Here is a 14159-nt window from a genome sequence, read left to right on the forward strand (position 1 = left end):
AAGGGTTGAATTGATTGTTCGCTGCATTCTACTTTTATGCTAGTAACATTTGGTTATTCATTTTCTCTCTAACATGACACAATAGAAGACTTACCGTGCTGTGTATGACTACACAGCAGCAGATGCTGATGAAGTCTCTTTCAAAGATGGTGATGCAATTGTCAACGTCCAAGCCGTAGATGAAGGATGGATAGATGGAACTGTGCAAAGAACAGCCAAAACAGGCATGCAACTTGCAATTGGGTATCGCCAGGACAATAATTACACTGCACTTTGAACCAGTGGGTACAACTCTTCTAACAGTTTCATATCAGGAGACTGGTAGTATGTTTTCCCATTTACACAATTTTATTAAAAGCTATAAGCTTTAGGAGCTGCATCTCACTTCATCAGATGCAAAACTAAACTGATCCTGGATTAAAACTGGGTTGGGGGCAGTGTGATGAAGAGAGGTTGATTGCACAGGTGCAGGTAACACAGGAGACTATTAGACCTTCGATGTGTTAAAACTCCATACTTTTAACCTTTTAACATATGTTGAGTTCGGCAATCTCTTAGATAATCAGTGGTCATTTTGAAACCTACAATGGGGAATCCTGGGAGGTTGAACTCTGATATTTAATTGCACAATTGAACAAGAGATTGCTGAGCCCACATATATTAAGATTTCAGGCTATCCCAAAAGTCTCAACAAACATAGAAACTGTCAGTGTGTATTTATGAACCGGAATAGCCATAGCAACAACCCAGCCAATGAGAACTGTTTTTGATTAAGACACAGTATTGGCTATGTGACGTATATGATGCAGCCTAGGTCTGGATGTGTCTTAGTCTTCTCTGTGTTGTTTCTTCTGATCTCCAAGTTGAGTTGTTGATGTTCCCCAGAGCTGAATGAAACTGTATGTATCATGTTTATATATGTTTTATAGATAAAAGTTTTTCTAAACCATGCCTCCTGCTCATTTTGAATGTGTGCTTATTTTTTGGGCTTATTTTTGCGCTGGAAAACTGTAAAACTCTAACAGAAACTGAGTATATGTTGGAATCTGGCAGAATTTTCATACTTTTCACATTGACATTTTAAACCATGGGGGCTTTCTCCCTTAATCTACTTCGGTGGAAATTCTTGTGTTGGTTCTTTGGAATAGATGAAGGACAACGCCGTTTAATAATGTTTGCAGAACTGGCTTATAAATTCTTATATGGCCTGTGCCTGCCTAAATACTGAAAGCATAATCCTACCTTAATGATAGTCTTTTATTGTCTTTAGGTTCTCTCCTATCTTATTATTCATTACCAATTTATGCTGAAAAACTAAAACTGGAATTAAATCACCATATAATCACAGAAGGTGCAATGGCTAGATTAATTTGGTTGTGAAGTCCCTTTCTATTAACCTTTACAAAGGCCCAAACCTATTGATTCACCCTTGTCCCTTTTCCCTGCAATGGACAAATCAGTACTTTTGACACGTCAGTTATTAATACGCAGTTTAAATGCCTTTTTTAAAATCCTTTCTCTTTCAGAAAACTAATTTTAACCTCAACAGAACACAGTTCTTCCCCAAAATAACGACAACCATTTTATTCAATCAATTATATATTTTATTTATATATATTTATTTCCTAAAACATAAATTTATCCCACTGTGGGTGTCAACATTAAAAAGCACAAATATGCTCTATACAAACTTCCTCCCATTCAAGCATGTTAGATGCTGCCTTTCATACAGATATAATTTAGAGCGTTTGCATTTAGTACAGCTATACATAATATACAAAATTATTCTTATGTCCAGTTCATATAGGACTCATGAATGGGGCAAATAAATCCTTTGTGGTATATAAAAATTCAAAGAGCATGTGGTCAGATCCTGAGAATTTCTTATTGGAATTATGCACTGACACACTTTTTTCTTCTGCATACTACATTTATGAAAAAATAGACTATGTCCTATGAAAAACTTTGAGATATTTTAGTATGCTAATGAAGCACCATACTTCTTAATATGGTAATGAGCTATAAAACTAGTACCTTCCAAACTACTATCAGTTGGAAGATTGATTTTGAAGATTTTGGTAAATGAATTAACACTTCAAACATTAGTCAGAACAACAAAACCAGGGCTTCAAACACTGATGATGGCCCAAAGCCCTTTCATTTAAAACACTTATAAAAAATATACTGCTCCATATTTGTGCATGTTTCACAGTCATTACTGCACATCTTTACACATTTTGGAAGTTGTGCATAGCAGCAATTAAAAAAGTAAAACTTAAAATGCAAGTCCACAGAATTTGGATCTTTAATATTTAATATTTAAACACCAATGCTGTATTTGCTTCAAGTTACAGGAAACTAACTATTAATCTTAAATTGAAAACTTGTGAAACTAAATATTAATCTCAAATTTAAAATGTGGATTTTAAAAACAAAACTGCCCAATCAAAAGTATTTTTCAAAAACTTAAATAACTGTTTAAAAATTGGTGTCATACGATTATAACAATTCATACCGAGATTTAACGCTATTAATCATGCAGTCTGATATGCTGGAAATCTTCTGCTGCATTTCAATCACTTCATTTCCTGAATAGTGTAGAAGTCTTTCAGGAGAGGTTTGGTCAAGCAGAAGGTTAATCAGGGTCCAAATGTCTACTGTGGATGACTCTCCCGTGCTGGAGATCTCTGTTTCACATACGTCTAAGATGAAAAGAAAACCGGTTTGCAAAGACATTCTAGGTGAGACCAAATTAAAGCCCATTCAGACAGAGATACTGTAACTCTTGCTCGTGTAGGTAGGTCCACCCACTAACTGGAGAGATTTAGCCAGCAGGATAAAGAGATGAAAATTTAGTCTGAAATATTAGTATTTGGGAGAGATTAGTCTCTTTTTATGATTTACCTCCTAAAAGTTGGTTAGTGCTCTTGGAATGTACACACACGCACAATTATGCATGCGCATACACACACACACACGATTAGCAAAGGCCCCGCGGCCAATCACAATGTTTTATTAATATTATTTTCAGATAAAATGTTATTGTACTTGGGAAAAGTCAAAGGTCATGGATCAAGTGAATAGGTTTAGAAGAAAACGGCAATCAAATTGGTATAACTTTGTGCATTTGCTACTTTTCTGATATTTGGGGCCTTTATTTTTGTTGTTTCAGAATGCAGCAGCATAGAAATACCATCAATAAATGCATACTTCAGCATATACAAGAATCATATGACCATATACATTAATTATCCAGAAGAAACAGAGCAATCGAATAATAACAAGGATACTGCCATAAGATACGTGGGCATTCAGTTTCACCTGGGGTTCAAATCACATAGAAGCATGCTTTCTTACACTTTATATTAAACTCAAGAAAACATGCAGCATAGGTTTAAATGATATTTACCTGCCATAACTGCATTTTCATTTGCAGAGAATAATGTCTCATCCATTTGCTCCATTCCACGAGCTTTTACCTGCACATATTAAAGGGTGAGGTGAGGGGGAGAGAGAATAATACTGTTCAATCTGTAGATGAAAAAGATAAAACTGTAAGTGTGGTTCTTTGCCACTGTAAAATCATACAAGTATTTTCTGCACAAATGCAGAAAACAGAAAGCCGAAGGTTCTGCCAATGCTTAAAAGCTGTGTTTGGAACCTGCCTTCTGGCATACCATACGTTTTCCTAAGCACGGCCTCCACAAATATCCTTAGTTCCTGAAATCAAAATGATAAGTGTACTGGTGTGTAGTGGTTAAAGTGCAATATTACAGGCCAACTCTGCCCACAGCCTAAAGTTCAGTCCTGATGGGACTGAAGGTTGACTCAGCCTTTCATCCTTCCAAGGTTGGTAAAACGAGGACCTAGATTGTTGGGGGCCATATGCAAATTATGCTTCTACATTGTAAACCGCCCAGAGAGTGCTGTAAAGCAGGGCTTTTCAACCTTTTCACAGAATGTACCACTTTTAGGACATGACAATATTTGAGTACCACCAGTGCTTAGCAAGGTGTCAAAAAAAAGGGGGGGGGGGATTTTGGATTTTACTGGTTAGATTCGTTTGTTGTTATAGAAATGGCTAGTTTGTAATATTATGGAAAAGTACAAAGTTGAGGTTCAGTGTTAAAGCTTCCTTCTACTGCAACAGAGGAAGTCAGAAGTCAATGCCTTTTCTTTTCTTTTTCCCTTCTCCCCCACACATTTTTTTCCCTTTTTCCTTCCCACTTTGCCCTTCTATTTGCTTTTGTATTTTATTCTATAATCTAATAAAATGTTACAAAGTGTAAAAAAAAAGAAGGAAAAAAGTATTGTTTTTAATTTCTTTGGTGGCGGTTCCTTTGCAGAATCACTTTCCCTTTACACTGACAAATGTATGATGAATTTCTCAATATTCATTAATATGCAACACTGCCTTGATGGTCAAGTGGCTGGTCGGGCCCATTTCCTCTCTCCCTCTCCTCTCTTTCTCTTCACCCTTTGCTTGCAAAAGCCCTCATCTCTCTCACACACACTTCCCCCCAAAAGCATTTCCTCACAGACACTTCCCCAGAAGCCTTTCCTCTCTGCCTGTCACACACACACTTCCCCAAAAGCCTTTCCTGTCTCTCTCTCTTCTCTGACAAAAGCCTTTTCTCTTCTGACTCTTTCTCCGGAGTCTTTTTCTCTCCCTCTCCCGCCAAAACTGCCTCCTTTTATAGCAGTGGTTCTCAACCTGTGGGTCGGGACCCCATTTGGGGTCGATCGACCATTTCATGGGGGTCACCAAGCAAGGCTGTCTGCCATTTTTTTTGTCCGCCATTTTTCCCCCCTTTCCGGCGGGTGCCTTACCTCCCTTGGGCTGGGCCAGTTGGTGGTCGGCCTGCTCTGTCTCTGCCGCTTGCCAGCTACGCCTCAGCCGGCGCAGGGGGCGGAACCATGCATGCGCAGCGCTCCCGGGCAGGGAAAGTCCTCGACTTACGACCGGTTGGGTAGTCCTCGACTTACGACCGGTTTAGTCCTCGACTTATGATTGGTTGGGGTCGCGGCATTAAAAAGGTTGAGAACCACTGTTTTATAGCCTCTCCTGTCTCGGCCCCCCTCCTCCTGCAGCTCCTGAGGACTCTCTCAGGGCAAGTCCTGTGCCGCTTTAGCTCCTTCCCTTCCCCCGCTACGCTTTTCTAGGCTAGGCAGGGTCAGGTACCACCTGCCAGGTGCCAATGTACATGTCCCACCGGTTGAAAAGCCCTGCTGTAAAGGACTTTGGGCTTATAAGCCTAAATGCTACCACTATTAACAGAATCAAGTCAAAAGGTGTGCACTGAGTGGATTCAGGTATCACTTGAAGAGTTGAACTTAGAAAAAAGACCAGTTTGTCTTCATCCCGGTTTCCTTGTATGTATGGATACTACCTTGGATTTTCATCTGAATGCCTGTAAGAGCCCTCTAGAAGTCTTACAAGTGAATAAGCCCGAGAGACAATCCAAAATACCTCAGGTAAAAGAATATGATTAAAATAAAATGGCTCAAAAATAAAAAAATCTTGTGGGTGACTGTGGAAAGGGAGAAAGGGAAATTAAACAGTATTAGGGGATAAATAACATGGGCGTTAAATTACTTGATCTTGTGCCACAACCAGGTGGGTGAAAGTCCTTTTTAGCTGCATAATAATGAACTGCTGAGGGGTATGGCAATCATTCCAAACTTAAGTCTTTCAGTTGTGATTCAATACAATTTGGGGATGGGGGAATGTCAGAAAAAGCAGAAACAAAGATGTCCTCCTTACTTCTTTCCCACAAACTGCAAGTTCCAGATTATTTAAATAATTTGTTTATTTCTCCCACTGCTCTTTTTGTGGAGAACCAACTTTTATTTAAGGCGACTCTTCCACTTTTGCTTTATTTTAATTGAAAAGGGCAAATAAGCTTACCTGTTGGTCATGGTAGCCTTTAAGAACCTTTCTAACATTTAAAACTCTAGGAGAGCGAATAGGAAGAGTTTTGATCTGAGCTCTGGTGAGAGAACTCAAGTCGCCCACTGTCCTGATATTCTTTGCTCGAATCAGATGTCCTAACCCTCTTGTCCTAAAGAGAAGGGAAAGAAGGAGTTTTAATGTGCCATGGAAAATATAACCTTACCATCTAAAAGGTGTGCATTAACTTCAATACAGGCTCTAACCCAGTGCAGATTATAAGTTTATGTACCTATTACGGTAGCATGTTTTCCCCCAATCACCTTATATATGAAACATTTGCAAAAATAGGCGACACTTTAAATTACTATCCCAAAAGAAGTAATTGAAGTGTACAAGGTCGTAATATTTCTGCTCAAATTATGTGTCAAAAAAGGGCATTTTACCTCCTATTCAAATTTCAAAGAAAATCCTCTGGGTTAAAATAATTTTGTATCGATAAGAATAAATTTAAGATGAGGAAATATTCACATTGTACGGAGGAATCTGCTTATGGCACTCATATGGCACAATTTGAATTTTTTGCTAATACATACAAAAATGGGATGCACTTTTTGTATATATTTTCTGTCTATCCAAAATATATATTCTTCAGCTGTATTTTCAACGTAACAATACATCTTTATAGAAAAATGAGTGAGTTCAATACAATGAGATTCAATATACTGAAAAAAAGTGTAACTATATTCCCATGAACATTTTCACACATATAATTCAACAATTGCCCCAGAATCTATCAGGAATGCAATGTACCCTTAAAATGTTGATTCCTGTCATCTGCTGCTTGCTAGTGATTAACTTCAAATGGACACATTATTCTACCTGTTAGGAGCACTGCCTAAACATAGAAACACTCAAACCGATATCTGGCACATAAACTTTTTTCCGAACAACCTGATTCAATGTCCTGCTTACCAAGAGTTTGGAGTAATTTGAGGCAGAATTATGTCGACAGATGCTTTACAGCCCACCAGGGCAGGATATACACTTTCTGTAGGTGCCGTTGTTGGCTCCGTGACCATTTCTGTCATCTTAAGCAATAGAGAAAATCATGAATGTGGGTAAGTTTAAGAACTGAGCATGGGAGAAATTGAGATGAGATACAGAAAAGGGATGCAAATCTTACTAAACACTTCTTTGAGCTCTTATATTTATGGCTACGGGTTCCAGGGGACAGAGATCCTTTGGTTGGAGTGGTTATGAGCTGGATAGGAAAAGAGGAAAAAAGTTTGCTTAAAATCATAGGAATCATCTATAACCCTGTGATTTTATTTTTTTTTGCAAGCAAAACAATAAACTGGGGTCCTTTATTTAAGAAAAAGGCCAATTCAATGGGACCATACTTCCAGAGGCAGTTAATACTTCTTCAACAAACTAGCTCAGTTAGGAAAAAAGAACACTCACAATGAAAATTCTTTACTGTTGAAATGACTTAAGGCTCTACAGAATGGGTAATCCATGTAATAGCGACAGAAGAATCAACTCATGCTATGTCTTTTCACACCAACGGAGTGCAATTATAATTTAATTTTAGAATCAACATACCCTACATGAAAAAAGTCCTTTCTGTACATAAATAGGTATGTTTGCTTCGCAACTACACGTTTTCTTGTATTATATTGTACAGTGTTTGGGAGGTCCCAAAGGCTTGCATAAAGTAGCTGGCCAAACTGGATCTGCAGTAGAAAAACCCTGGTGTATAAGTGGTGGTGGTGGAAACTTTTGCTAACGCAGAAGATACTCAGAATCCAAGATAAGGCTTTTCTACAGATGAATTCATTACAAAGTCCCTGCATCGCTGGTGTTATTTTCTAAGAAAAAACTAAGAATAAACTGGGTACTACCTTGGCTTGGTGACTAGGTGAAGATTTAACATTTCGCGAAGACTGAGAGTCATTATTGTAAGGATGAATTCTAAGTACAGGACTTCGTCGGTCAATGTCATCTGCCAATTCTTCTTTGTAGATGGGATTGGCAAAGGAGACTCTTCGGTTCTGTTCACACATATTTGACAAATTACTATTTAAATAAATTTGAAATATCATACAAATGCAAAAGCTACAATGTCAAGGCTTGGAAGTTCCTATTGCCTACATGTTGGTTTTAAAATACTGATGCTTCAAAACTTCCAAAGGAAATCTGTAGACATTTTGTTTATATGTCAATTCTTCCATAAAAACAAACAATTAGATTAGTATTATCTCTAAAGAAAGATAGAAATCTATCACAGGAACCTTAAACGTGCTAGTGTGCATCTTTGGTAAAAGCAAATTTATCTAAGTTCCCACAAAGTGGACATGCTCTCCCAGGAAAGTCATCTCCCTACAATGGCAAATGAATTAATGTACCCCTGAACATTATTACAGTGATAGTTTTAAACTGCAATACTAAACGTATTTCATTGACCAGGCAGAACCTATTGGCAACCTAATAGGGAACTGTATTGCTAACAGTACTGGGCAAGCTAAGCGATAGGAAGCACATAATTAAGAGAGGAATAATGAACTTCCTTTTTTTATATTTCACTGAAATTCAGGTTAAACATTTGAGACCATGGATTTGCATTATACTTTGGACAGAAAGATACTCAGTGCTACCTTTTGTTAACTCATTGAGATTCTTTCACTTATTACAACACTTTGTAAGTAGTTTTAACAAGGACATATGCATTTAAGCTTCGCTAAGTGGTAATCAGATAGAACTGACTGTCCTGTTTAGTACCATTCAGTTATGATGGTGCTGAAATAGTATGTTTACAATCAGACCTGGCATTTATTAACAGTTGCAGCATCTTGTGATCACCCTTTCCAGACTTCCGACAAGCAAAAGTCAATAGGGAAACTGGCAGTAAAACTGCAAGCCGCAGCCATGTGATCTCTCACTTTATGACTAAAGGTGATTCACTTAACAACTGTGGAAGTGAGGCAGTAAACCCATCGTGACATATGGTTTCTCACGCAACGACTGCATTGCTTAGCAACAGAGTTGCTGATCCCAATTGTGGTCATTACGTGGTGACTACCTGTAGCAAACAAGGGCTGTTATAAATTCAGCACATCTTTGACAAACATACGGATATTGGAATTTCAAAAACTTAACTCAAGCATTACACATCATTATTTTTATTCATTAGAATCTTTAAATAATGTCCTGACAAAACTGCAGATACCAGAAAGAAAATACTGTTTAAGTATGTAAACTCTATGCCCAATATTCACTAACCATGGTGTCAACTGAAGGTATATTTTTATACAACCAAACCCATTAAAGGACTAAATTATTTGGGGCTCTGTCCAATGCATTGCATTGTTTGAGTGCCATTAGCACTTCATTTAGGCTCTGTATGAATTACTTCAAATGCCCAACCATCAGGCAGAAGACATAATTTGCTGAATAAAAAATGTGTTAAGTAGGCTATAAATGTTCAAGTGGCTATATGCAATTACATTAATATAATGTAACCTATAAACCAACCAAGATATGAAGAGAATATTTCAGTGCTGATCAAAAGATCTCCCTTCATCCCACAGTCTTAAAGTTTTATTGCTTCAGGCATGCCACATAGACTTTAATAGCTTAAGAGGGTAGCAAATCGTGGATTTAATATGGCAAAGAAGCTAAAAATATATTTAGGGTTTCAAGAAGCTTATGTAATATGCAAATAATCACAAGTAGAATGGCACAAATCACATAAAAATACCTTGTTTGGAGGTGATGATGAATCGTGTTCCGTTTTTATTACTCTTTTTAGAATGCTAGTCGAAGGAGAAGCTGTTGGGGACCACAGAAAGCGAGTCTGTGTCCCAGGACTTCCACTGACCTTGGCTAAAGAGAGAATATCAATCTCTTTACATTTTGGTGGAGAATCCAAGACTAAGGTTGGAAGTTCACTTGGTGCATATGCTGCATTATCTTCTGCGCCTTCTTCTTCATTCGTCTCATTTTCCTGCAGCTCTGCTACCTCAATTGCAGATGTTACCCTAGTTTCTCCTACAGTATTCTGAACGACTCTTTCACGAGGCTGCGTTCCCACAATTTGGATAATTTTGAACTCTGTATCTGTTTTGCTTTCCGACTGACCATTCTGGTCATTACTGCTTTCCATTATAACATCTGCTTCTATATCTGGTTCTAAACCCTGATCCTGAGCATTGACGTCTTCTAAATGAAAATCCATTGAAACTGGTTCTAAAGCCTGATTCTGAGGACTGATGGCTTCTGAATGAGAATCCACTGAACCTGGTTCTGAAGACGGATCCTGAGCATTGAGCTCTTCTGAAGAATCTACTGAACCTGGTTCTGAAGACGGATCCTGAGCACTGAGGTCTTCTGAAGAATCTACTGAACCTGGTTCTGAAGACCGATCCTGAGCACTGAGGTCTTCTGAAGAATCTACTGAACCTGGTTCTGAAGACCGATCCTGAGCACTGAGGTCTTCTGAATAAGAATCCACTGAACCTGGTTCTGAAGAATGATCCTGAGCACTGAGCTCTTCTGAATGAGAATCCACTGAACTGGATTCTGAAATTGTTTCAGAGGAAGGAAGATCTATAATTTCTGCAACTGGCTGGTCACATTCACTTTGGACCCACGCTAATTTCTCCGGTTCAGCATTGGGCGCATTGTCTCTTGGTATGCCACTGACAGATTCAGCAACAGTGCTGGCCTCTTTCACATCAGCACCGTCCTCAACGAAAGGCAGCGGGGTGCTTGTGGCACAAGGCTCTGCGCTCAGCCTCTCTGCCAAAGGAATCTCTTCAGCATTAGGAATCAAGGTCAGGGCCACGGTTACTTTGCTAAGGACCTTCCTTGGTTCTTTTAACTTTGGTTCTGGAGTGCTTGCCTTTTTCGGCTTTTCCACTTGGGGAGACAGTTTTTCATCACAGCATTCGCAGCTCCTGGATTTCCTTGCCCGCTTGCTTCTTTTGTGCTGGCATTCAGACATATCTAAAAATGTCTTGGGTGAAGGAAAGGCACTGACAGTGATAGCAGAAGCATCGTCTTCTGAAACGCCACTTGGATTGTTAGGTACCACAGAATGTGTGTCAAGAGTACTAGGTTCCTGCCTGTTTTCCAAAATAGGCTCCGAAGTGGATTCTCTCCTGTTAGTAGGCTTTCTTCTCCCTGTATCTGAAGAGGCTCTAGGATGTGAAGTGCCTGCATTTTCCTTAAGGTCCACACAGGGACTTAATGGGAGAGTACTTTTTTCTTCCTTTGTACCGATTTCCTTTGTATTAATAATAGACATTGAAGGCATTTCTGTCTCTCTGCCAGGAGGTATTTTCTGTTTTCCTACTGACCGGATTTGGATTTCTACTGCAGCTTGGGAACAAAACTCTTGGCTCTCTGGCTCTTCCTTTGCTTGATTCCCAGAGGAATCGTATTTTCTCAATTTCCCAAACCATTTCCTCTTCGCTCCTTCCTCTCTTGTTTCACTGCTATCAGATTCAGACTTTTCCAAATTGGTAAGTAATCCTTGTGAAGCTGCTCTTCTTGTATGATAACGTGGAAATACTTTTAGTTTCTCCACGGGCGCATCCTGGCCTGATTCTTCAAAGTCAGAGGCAGGACTACGTTCAGATTTCCCAAGACTCATGTTCAACTTTTCCTGGCTGTTCTCTCTAGCGTCTATGTTTCCTGTAGTGCTGTTTATATCCACACTTCCTGATGCATCAGAGACTTTTTCAAGTGTTTCAGCCTTTTCTTTTTGCCCAGGAGTCTCCCTATTTTGTGCCATCTTCCTTGGCAGAATTTTTTCATTGTCTTTTTGCTTCTCCACACTTACTGGTGCATCAGAGGCTTTTTCAAGTGTTTCAGCTTTTTCGTTTTGTGCCATCTTCTTTGGCAGAATTTTTTCATCATGTTTTTGCTTCTCCTTTTGTTGATTATCCTTTTTGTCTTGAGTATCTACAGCTCCATCAGTTTCTGCTTTTCGTCTTAAAGAACGTCTTAATGTTTTCTGGTTAAGTGAAATATCAAGACTTTGGTTAACATCGGACACTGCCTCTTCATGAACATCGATCTCTGGAGAAATATTCTCTCTGTGCTCTAAATATGGCCCTGCACTTTCTTTTTTAATCATGTCCTGGAGGGGTTTACTCTTCATTATTGTGCCGTCAGCCACCCTGATGCCGGGGACCTGAGCCTGATTATCTAGCAAATGTTCTACTGCTTGCCTGTCCACAGATAATTCATGCTTATCCTCGCAATGCGTCTCACAAATCTGAATTTTTTCCTCTTGATCCAACTGCATTTGTTCTGAGGTTTTGTCTTCGGAAGTTTTATTTTGTCCAAGGCTTGGCTTCTTTATCTCAATTGTGTCGTTAGACTCCAATTTTGGCTCAGTGGTGTTTTCCTCTTTACTTCTTTTTGCTTTGACACACATCTCTAGAGCATTTAAGATTTCTGAGCGTGACCTCTTTGTGCCAGAGACGGTTTTTCTTGCTCTGAGTTTTAAGCCACTTTTATTCTCCAGGTCTGGCTTTCCTTTCGGAGAGACATCTGAAAGAACCGTGCTTTCCTTCTGGATAAATGGACTTGTTAATGTTATAGAAATGTTACTAAAAACTGAAGGACCAAAAGGTCCGTTGTCAAAGTCATCAAACTTTTCCAGAGTTACAAAAGCCTGCCTTCTGTTCACCGCTACCTGTGGTGTGGCTGAAATTATATCACTAGAAGTTGAGGAGTTGCTGCTGCCATTAGGGGGGTTTTCATTCAAAGTAGAATCTGATGTTGGAGATTGCAGTGGAATACTGACATCCAACTCCTCATTTTTCTGATCCAGCTTCTCTTTCTTAAGGGTATTAGCTTGCTTGGTAACAGTAGAAGTACTTTTCTCCTGAGATACATTTGATTTGTAATGTCCAGTTACTGCATGTGGAATGAAAAGCTGATGACTTCTTGCCTGTTTTTTCTGCAATTAAACAGTTTGCAACATTAAATATTATGAGTTTCCTGCTTGCATTGTTAATATACCACCCTCCTTACAAAATGATTGCATCAAGCATTCTGCGAGATTTCTAGTCACCCATCCATGTATCTGTATAACAAGATTATGATACTTTAATTACTTGGGAAGACTTTGGGTTTCGGTCATTTTTTTTCTATCCCGTCTCTAAACGTGTTCAGTATTGCTTTAGTGAAAATGATAAGAACACAATGGTATTGCATTGTTCTATTTAAAGATAAGCAGCTCTATCAAGAATGAAATGAATTTTTCTCCAATTGAACATCCAAAACCACAGGATTACCACACACAATGTATGCATGCCTAAATAATTCTACATGTATCTTACTATGTTATAAGCTCACTCAAATATAATGCTATAATGTTTCTTCCACGATATTTCAGAAAGCCTGCTTTATTGCTTAAGTTTTGTATAAAGAAAAGAAAAAAAATAACAGATTTATTTCTGGTAATATCCTTTCATACAAATCCTTTATCAAGAAAGCTCTAAAAATGCCATTACCCCAAACACAAATAACATTAAACGTAGAAATATACCTGGGCTGTTAATTTGTCCTCTTTCTCTTCATGTTCTTCCTTTATGTCAACTACGATTGGTTTCTCCCTACAACAAAGATCATTGGTTAAGATGCACTAAAAATACAAAACCCTTTTAGAATTCTCTTCTGGTACTTATTACTTACAAAGAATCCTCATGGTTTTGGGTGTCCTGGGAAAACAGAACAGCATCTTGAGATGTATCCAAATTATTATACATGACAGGAATATCGTCCCTGAAAAAAAATGTACAGAAAGGAACACACAATAAACCAAACTTTTATTTCTGAAGAGTACGTTGGAGGAAATTGAATTCTTTCTTCATCAAAGCACCAGACAGCAGGACAAGAAACAATGGTTGGAAACTGATCAAAGAGAGAAGCAACCTGGAATTAAGGAGAAACTTCCTGACAGTGAGGACAATTAACCAGTGGAACAGCTTGCCTCCAGAAATCTAGACAGTCACTTGTCTGAGATGGTATAGGTTCTCCTGCTTGAGAAGGGGACTGGACTAGAAGACCTCCAAAGCCCCTTCCAGTTCTATTCTATTCTGTTCTATTCTATTCTCCATTCTTTTTAAAAATAATTCTAGCTGAGAATTCTAGAAAATTTCTAGATTCAAAACATCTAGAGGACACCAAGTGGAGAAGGGTGTTTTATGGTGAACTCTTTTTTACACAAAAGTCTGGTTTAGAAAGCCCCTTG

At 38.6% G+C, this 14159-nt stretch overlaps 1 protein-coding gene across 1 annotated transcript in view; it reads right to left on the reverse strand.

Annotated features, from left to right (window-relative positions):
* Positions 1-1616: 1616 nt before the first annotated feature.
* Positions 1617-14159, reverse strand: part of LOC107299610 (telomere-associated protein RIF1) — a 25990-nt gene continuing 13447 nt past the window's right edge. The window contains exons 19-27 of the mRNA XM_015828972.2: positions 13601-13690; positions 13455-13521; positions 9651-12863; positions 7795-7944; positions 7077-7154; positions 6866-6981; positions 5909-6062; positions 3410-3479; positions 1617-2702 (exon numbers count right to left, since the gene is read on the reverse strand). Coding sequence (XP_015684458.1) covers positions 2500-2702; positions 3410-3479; positions 5909-6062; positions 6866-6981; positions 7077-7154; positions 7795-7944; positions 9651-12863; positions 13455-13521; positions 13601-13690 — 4141 coding nt within the window. The 3' untranslated portion in view covers positions 1617-2499. The remainder of the gene's footprint in view (positions 2703-3409; positions 3480-5908; positions 6063-6865; positions 6982-7076; positions 7155-7794; positions 7945-9650; positions 12864-13454; positions 13522-13600; positions 13691-14159) is intronic.

The sequence above is a fragment of the Protobothrops mucrosquamatus genome, unplaced genomic scaffold (assembly GCF_001527695.2).
Source record: "Protobothrops mucrosquamatus isolate PMUCROS unplaced genomic scaffold, P.Mucros_1.0 scaffold5192, whole genome shotgun sequence".
NCBI classification, from domain to species: domain Eukaryota; kingdom Metazoa; phylum Chordata; class Lepidosauria; order Squamata; family Viperidae; genus Protobothrops; species Protobothrops mucrosquamatus.